Source organism: Ranitomeya imitator, chromosome 1, assembly GCF_032444005.1.
Source record: "Ranitomeya imitator isolate aRanImi1 chromosome 1, aRanImi1.pri, whole genome shotgun sequence".
NCBI lineage: Eukaryota > Metazoa > Chordata > Amphibia > Anura > Dendrobatidae > Ranitomeya > Ranitomeya imitator.
The window spans coordinates 433,960,166-433,968,621 of record NC_091282.1 but is presented as its reverse complement, the minus strand read 5'-3'; the positions used below and the strand labels follow the sequence as shown (position 1 = coordinate 433,968,621).

Here is an 8,456-nt window from a genome sequence, read left to right as displayed (position 1 = left end):
ACTACGTCATCTGGCTAATCAATATATGTATCGGGGACAGTGTAAAGCAAGAGATTCACAAGCCTCCATCCAGTGGCCACACAGAGCAAAGACCTATCCGATGGACTAGAGTCCCGTGAATTGATCTGCAGATCTCTGTGTGTGGCATCCAGTGCTAGACAAGGAAATCAGAAAGTCAGCTATCAAGCTAAAGCGGCTGCGGAAACCAGCTCTGGAGGCATTGGTTCCTTAAGTGCTCAGCACACAGCACTCAATTCCTCATTTACATGTGAATAAAATGCTAATCACTTGAGAATGCAGCAACAGATAGAAGATATAAAGGTTTCCGTGGATTTACATTTCACAGACCTGCATGTCCATTCATACGGATAGGGGGTGGGGTGTATGATCCTACCGACATATTCCTTTTTATTTTGGCAGGCTTCCTTTGCCTTCAAAAAGAGCACAAAGCACTACTTCACTATCAGTCCAAGAGCTGTTCATGTGGCTGATGTATAGAAGAAATAAAATCATGGCTGTCACACATTCGCGGTAGTATACAATTTTTCTAGGTTACACATTTGGTTTACAGCCTCTGTAAAAGAACTGATCTGCAGTCTAGATATGACTAGAGAGCTGTCAATCCATTAACTGCCGTTACGGCTTATCTGTTGATGCATTTCAGCCTGGCTTAATCCCCCTTCTCCTCGAGTGATATAAACCTGTGAAGCTCATCTTTTGTCTCTAGAGACGTGACCGATAATGAGGAAGACGCTGTTCCTTTCTCCTACAGGTGGTCCGAACTCCCACAAGCATTAGCGTTCTACACTCCATACATATATTTTATATATGTATTGTCTTACATCCTGGATAAGAAATTACTGACCACAAATATACAGCAGTAATTGTAATCAAGGCTTTTCCGTAAGCATACCATGATTTAATGATGTGCTGTAATTTACTAATGCTCCAGTGGTCTGGCAAATACTAGTCTGTTAAGAAAAAAAAATAACCCGGCCAGATATAGCGAGTCCCCAAAGCCTTAGATCACGCTACAGCAGCATTAGATCACGCTACAGCAGCAGCACACATCGGACCACACCAGAAGGACCGGCGCGTTTCACCTAAACATGTTCTAGAATCTCATTTTAAAAGAAAATATAGCACAATACATAACAACAGCACATCTGCCCACTCATACAATAAAAGAAGGCACAACACACACGGAGACCAGTAATTCTGACCAGTGTTACTTGTACTCATCTTTTTTATTATTATTATTACTATAGTTGTTGTTGCAAATGTTACAGACATCAGCAAGCGCTCAGATAAATAAAAGATACATAGCAGAGTAGAAACACCACAACAAAAGTAGCTCGAGAACCAATGGAACTTTTGCAGCTGCATCACAGATAAAAAGGGGTGAGGGATCTGTGACAAAGCCGCCAGAGGAGTTACATTCAGTAGATGTGCAGTATCAACATTTCAGGCTCACATTGATTCCTTTTAGGTTTGCCGTTTACAAAGAGCAATATTGTTACAAATACATTACTATACTTTCCCAGCGATTTACAATAATTTCTATTCCACCCTCTTTACAGAACAATAGTATAACTGCATATTCTAAGTACTCTGCTAGGTATGTACAAAACGTCTGTCGACGCAGCTGTGATTTGTAAAAGTAATTAAACAACTCAAATATTACCTAAAAAAAAAAAGAATTACCAGGATATCTAAAAATGAGTTAACCAACCAGAGGTCAAGTGAAGTTCATTTTCCTAGGAGAACATTTCAATTTTTTTCAGTTTTTAAAAAATATGAGTAAGACAGCAGTGCGTGTTGTAAAAAGAGGTTCACGGAGAAATGGTCCCCCCCCCAAAAAAAAAAAAAGTTATTTAGATGGGTTGTGATGTGTGTAGCACTGTGCTTCTCGGTGAGGATCTTAAGACACTGACACTTGTGCTCTTCTATTGGACTAATACAAAGCAAAAAATGTCCAACATGTTGGTAGTGGTACAGACTTTATTGTGGGCAGATGGTGTTAGCTGTCACACTTGCCGCAAATGTGGCAAATCCTCATAATATGAATGCAGGTTTGATGCTGAAAGGTGAGAGATTAAGTCACGTGGGTTTTTCGGCTACACCACCTTATCCTTTGTGATTTTATATGCCAGAAATTAGACTGAAGCCAATGTATTTCTGCAATAGTCATAAATATATTACTAAATACATTCCTACTCGCTATGTGTAGATAACATGGTGTTCGATAGCAGATATTGCACAAAGTGCCAGACAAACTGATGACATGAGAATGAGCAATGTATACAATATAGACTACAATTATAGCTTCTTACAATCATGGCAGTCTGGAAAACCAGAATACAGAACTTAATAACTGTAGCCTACCTTTGAGAGCCATGCTGGACACTTGATATCGCAGCAATCATAACATTGCACCCTGCCTATCTTGTCTCACGCAGCCATTGTTTCATTGTCCATAATACAGCACAATAAATAGCCAAATTATCTGTGATTTTTTGTAAATTTTAAATATAATGGGCACTAAATATTTTAGAATTATTTTGTTGACCATATACCCTCAATCAAGATTCAGAATTAATTGGAATTTTTGAGACAAAGTTTTGCCCTTTGTTATTAAAAAATACAATCATACTTATTTTGTAGATAATACTAGCACCATAAGCCAGAAATAATAAAACCTACCAGTATTAATTAATTTTCTCTAATTTATCCTCAGTCACAATATTTGTTATTTTTATTGAATGTTTTTCTTTCAGACACAATTGCAGCTTTCTTTCTAGTCTTAAAGGGAACTTGTTGGTCTGCAATAGCCAACAACAGCGAGGCTGCAGATGTTTCCTGGGCTAAGTACCCAAGGTGAGCATTTGGGGCAGTTTTGATGTGGCAAGAATTAGTCTGTATTTGTGAATTGCATTTTTTTGTGAGTTTTCCTATACATTCACTTTATGAGGTTTTTTCAGCTGTGGGTTTGCATCTTGTTGGTATGTCATGTTTTATGCAAATTACTTCCTATTTGCTTGGCCTTGACAAAACGTAATTGATAAAGTCATGTGAGGATTAAGTGTAATTTTATGGTTTCTCTGCAGGAACTTACTAAAAACAGGTATGAGTTTTTTTATCTGCAGATTCAAGTATATGGGGAAAATCTACTAATTAAAACACACATTTAGCCCAAAAGAAACTGACAAGTTGCAGATTTAAAAAGGTTAATTCACGTGTTAAAAAACAGCACCTGCGCATGAGAGTTACTGTACATAAATCTTATCCACTTTGCTCGTACTGTAATACACTGTTTTTTTTGCACATGAAAATACGAAGTGGAAAAAATGCACCAAATATTCATCATGGGAACTTAAGCCCCCGTACACACTAGACTAATGTCAGTCACACCTGCCGATATCACCAGGTTATGAGTATAGGCGCCTCAGACAATCTATTGTCAGGGTACATAAAGCTTCAGCATATACCGATCCTATTGTCTCATGGAGATAAGCCACTGCCAGATATGTCTGACAACAGCTATCTCATAGAGAACACAGGAGCGCTTGGTCGATGAGCGCTTCGCTCCTGTGCATGGGAGGTTCGGATGGAATAGGTGCCAGCTGAACGATCAGCCAAAGCATCGTTCGGCCGACCGACATAGAATATGTATAGTGGGCCTTAGCATGTCCAAACTACTATTGATAATCTTATAATATCATTGCACAACTTTATCTGGGTCACTACCAGATAGCTCCAAGAGTCTTAGGCTGGGATCACATAGCATTTTTCCCTACATTCAGTGGCCTTGTCAGAACTTATGTCTGAACACTCCCGTAAAATGACTATGTCTAGGTGTCCGCCTTCAATAGTCGCATACGGCCAAAAATGAAGCACAATAGAGCACACAGTGACTCCATCTGCATCATTATACTTAATGGTCCTATCGGTGCATACATCTGAATCCTGTTTTTGGGGAGGGGATTTAGACATAAGTCTTGACAGAGCCATTAAATGTAGGAGAGAACACTATGTAAACATGTAAACCCAACCTTAGATGACCAGAAAAAGTAATTATTTCAGAACACACCATATACCCTAATAAATAAATAAATACATTCCCAATTTTCTTCACGTCAAAGCTCTCACAGAAGGTCCATCATTCGAAGAAACTACTAAATCATCTTAACACCTTATTAATAAACCCTGTTACACAAGTATCTACATCACAATATAAATATTAATTGCATGATATTAGCTTGGTTCTCTTTGGGTTGAACCAACTATCTGCTTTAGTTTTAAATATTAAATTTGCTCCATAACATAACATTAGGACTATTTAGAGATACATTTCTCGCCTGAAAGTGACCAACTACAGTTACTTAAGAGGGACAAAAAAACATCTCCATCATGTTTATGTAAACATGTCCTATCAAACTTCCGAGAACTTAAGAGGAAAGATCCTGTAACTCCACCAAGAAGTGTTATTTGGACACACATAGTAGCACAAGTCAGTAAAGTATAGACATTGTAAATCAAATTGTGTAAACACTTAGCTGGAAGCTGTCATCTCTCTAGTCTCTAACTGTATGGAGTCTACATTTCCTTGTACTGGCCACACATCTGCAATACCAATATCGGGATCTGTCACTATGTTGTCTCAGAATGACCCTCATGGTCAATATTAATAATCCAGCTGGTATAAATAACTTTGAGCTCTGATGCTATTTAGGTTTGAAAAGTAGCTTTCCAGGTAAATTAATCTTCACATTACACTGCCCACCACCATGGTTCCAAAAATGGCTGCATGGTTTGGAAACACCAGATGATGGGTCACGACACCTAGAAAACATCAAGTTGCTAGGAATCATCCCTTGATATATCTAAACAAACAGCCTAGTTCTGGATAAGAATAATGTTGGGATATATATATGTAAAGATAATACAGGCTCAAATCTAACAGTCATCTGTAGTCTCAGCCATCAGGCCTGGTCAATAGATCAACCCGTTGAAAAAGGGGGTCTGCATATGAGGCCAACATGTCATGTCACTTGTCTGCGTACTAGCCCTTCTCCCTCCCCTAAGTAATTGTAAAAAGTAAACAAATTCTAAACATTGTAACAACCATCCAAATCTGATTTGTTACATCTGGCATCAAGTCCGAAACTGAGCATTTCACGCTTCGATGGATATTTAATCAGCAGCAATTGTAGGGCTTAACTGCACATAAAATGCTGAGTTGATGTCCCGATGCACGACATTACAATATTTATGGATATGATATTGTTCAGTGTAGACATAATGTACATCTGAGAATTTCTAACGGAGGTCTCTGCTTGATCGGAAATAAAGTAAGATTGCCCAGGTTTGCATCGATGAACAAAGATGTTCAAAATAGGCCATAATACCTCACCAAAATTAGGATGGAACATTGTTGAAAAACTTGTTAAACAGAGGAATGAATGAAAACCACACATGGCCAAGTGATCTTTAAGTGCACGGGGGAGTTAACATTTGCAACACAAGAATGAGTAAGAAGAATGGCAGCCTTTATCAAAATGAAATGGTCTCTATATATACTGTACAACCAAGTCTGTGGAGGTCACATCTCCCAACTATGGTCTTTTTAGCTGCAACTATCCACTACATGGATACACGTTATTGTGCAAATAAGCCACGTCTGATATTTGGAATATATCTTCTGAGCAAAACACAGTAAACTAGGGGAGCCAGGTTGCAACATTTTTATACCTTGTATGAAATAATTTAAGGTAGAGTTATATATTGACGAACAGTAGATTGTGGTCGATTCATTGCAGTATTATCTAACATCCACATCTAGTTACTTGTAGAACGCCATCTCTTACTTAATCATATTGCAAGTTCTCCAATGAGTTTCAACAGTGCTTTGATACAGTGAACACGTCACAGAAGCACACATAGTATAACTGGTAAATTCAAGGTGTCCCAGAGCTTCATGCACAGCCGAGTTGTAACTAAGATTCAGTCCTGCTACTTTATTACCGTGACACATGCATTAGGGCTTTTTTGTAACATATGATATTAAGAACTGGCCATTTGTAAGTGTTCGAGCTATAAGTGCATGAAACAAGGGTATAATGTCAATCAAGTGAGCCCAATCAACAGTTGCTAGACAGGCTTTCGGAACGGACACCTTAAGAGCCAGCTTTAGGCATGGGATCTTGAGAGGCTCCAAGACACCCTATTCAAAAGCTGCAAGGTGTCTTCCTGACTGGGAAAACATGTGTCAGATTAATCAGCAGGGGAAATTTTGCCTTTGAAGTCATGACATTTTGTAAAATACTCATCTCATGGGCATCAAGAAATTGGACAAAAAGTAAAATTTTAACAAAGTAATGTTCCTGGAGATGTTTCTGCAGACACAAAGGCAGCACTAGGAAAACAACCACAAGTGAGGCGAACTGTCCTCCATGCATGTTGTGAAGCAGCAGAGAGGCTATCAGATGTAAACTGGTTGCTCCTGTGCGGTGAGCAGTCGGTACATAGCTGCTGGCATTGTCTTCATGTGTATCTATGGAGATAAAAAACAAAGTACCACGGAGGTGTGAAAGCAAGAACAGAACTGAACAGCTATCTCTAATAATAAAGCATTATACCACTTAAATTCCTTTTTTTTTTACCATTCTTAGGCTACATGCACATGGCGTCTATTAGACCAGCCAGATTTTCCCAGACCAAGCAGCTTCAGGAAAACGCTGGCAATCCTTTTTCTGTAGTGGTTTCGAATGCTAATTTTGCCAGCGTTCTTGCGGTAGCTCTGCCACCGGGTTTCGCTCCATACTCTCTGCATGGAGCGCAGGTGTCTTCCCAGGGGATACCGCCAAAAGAATGAGCACATCACTTTATTTTAACCACTTTAGGATTTCAGAACCCTGAAGCAATTAAAAAGGGAAAAAAGATTGTACATGTGCACAGAATTGTTGTTTTGATATTTCTGTGTAATATGCCCATTTTATGGGATTTTTTTGCGGTGTGGAGTCCATCTAAAAAAGACGTGATGTGCACATACCATTATGGAAAGGGTAACTATTAGGCCGGGGTCACACTTGCGAGTGCAATGCGAGAAACTCGTGTGTGTCTCTCACATCAATACCCGGCACTGCCGCCGGCACTCGGGACCAGAGCGTGCGGCTGCATGTATTTCTATGCAGCTGAACGCTCTGGTCTGTACGGCCGGCGGCAGTGCCGGGTATTGAAGCACGAGTTTCTAGCATTGTACTCGCAAGTGTGACCCCGACCATAGACTGTAGAACCTGCTACAAGATTTCTTGTTCACCAAAGCCAAAATGAATTATCAGACAATAAGGATTTAGATTAGGTCATAGCTCTTAGGGTACCGTCACACTATACGATTTACTAACGATCACGACCAGCGATACGACCTGGCCGTGATCGTTGGTAAGTCGTGGTGTGCTCGCTGGAGAGCTGTCACACAGACAGCTCTCCAGCGACCAACGATGCCGAGGTCCCCGGGTAACCAGGGTAAACATCGAGTTACTAAGCGCAGAACCGCGCTTAGTAACCCGATGTTTACCCTGGTTACCAGCGTAAAAAAAAACAAACAGTAATTACTTACATTCCGGTGTCTGTCCCTTGCCGTCTGCTTCCCGCACTCACTGACTGCCGGCCGTAAAGTGAAAGCACAGCACAGCGGTGACGTCACCGCTGTGCTCTGCTTTCACTTTACGGCCGGCAGTCAGTGAGTGAGGGTAGCAGACGGCAAGGGACCTGACGGACACCGGAATGTAAGTATGTAGTGTTTTTTTTTTTTACATTTACGCTGGTAACCAGGGTAAACATCGGGTTACTAAGCGCGGTCCTGCGCTTAGTAACCCGATGTTTACCCTGGTTACAAGCGAACGCATCGCTAGATCGGTGTCACACACACCGATCTAGCGATGACAGCGGGAGATCCAGCGACAAAAGAATGTTCCAAACGATCTGCTATGACGTACGATTCTCAGCAGGATCCCTGATCGCTGCTGCTTGTCAGACACAGCGATATCGTAACGATATCGCTGGAACGTCACGAATCGTACCGTCGTAGCGATCAAAATGGCACTGTGTGACGGTACCCTTAGTAGGCCTGAGAAGGCCCAAGCCAAATACCAAACACTTATTTGCTTCTTTTGGGGAATCTATCATTAGAAAATCACCTGTTTAAATCTGGTTTTTGTATTACGGTATATGTTTTTTATTTCTTTTCAAATTTGGCATTTTTTTTATGCAAGATATTTACTTAGAAAACAAACAAACTTAGTAATCTTGCAAGTTTCAAGCTAGCCATTGGGGTTTTGTAGACTCATACCTCCTGTCCTTTCAAGAAGAGGTTTCAGCAAGGCTCCTTATCATCAGAGTCAGGTGTACAATGACTGATAACACCTCCTGTATACACAGCTGATAACACAGGATCC

General features: G+C 40.3%; 1 protein-coding gene across 2 annotated transcripts in view; it reads right to left on the bottom strand.

The window, feature by feature from the left end:
• Nucleotides 1-1,228: 1,228 nt before the first annotated feature.
• APBA1 (amyloid beta precursor protein binding family A member 1) overlaps nucleotides 1,229-8,456 on the bottom strand; it is a 279,089-nt gene continuing 271,861 nt past the window's right edge. For both annotated transcript variants that reach the window (XM_069763607.1, XM_069763615.1), the window contains one exon: nucleotides 1,229-6,553. In XM_069763607.1, coding sequence (XP_069619708.1) covers nucleotides 6,482-6,553 — 72 coding nt within the window. In that variant the 3' untranslated portion in view covers nucleotides 1,229-6,481. The remainder of the gene's footprint in view (nucleotides 6,554-8,456) is intronic.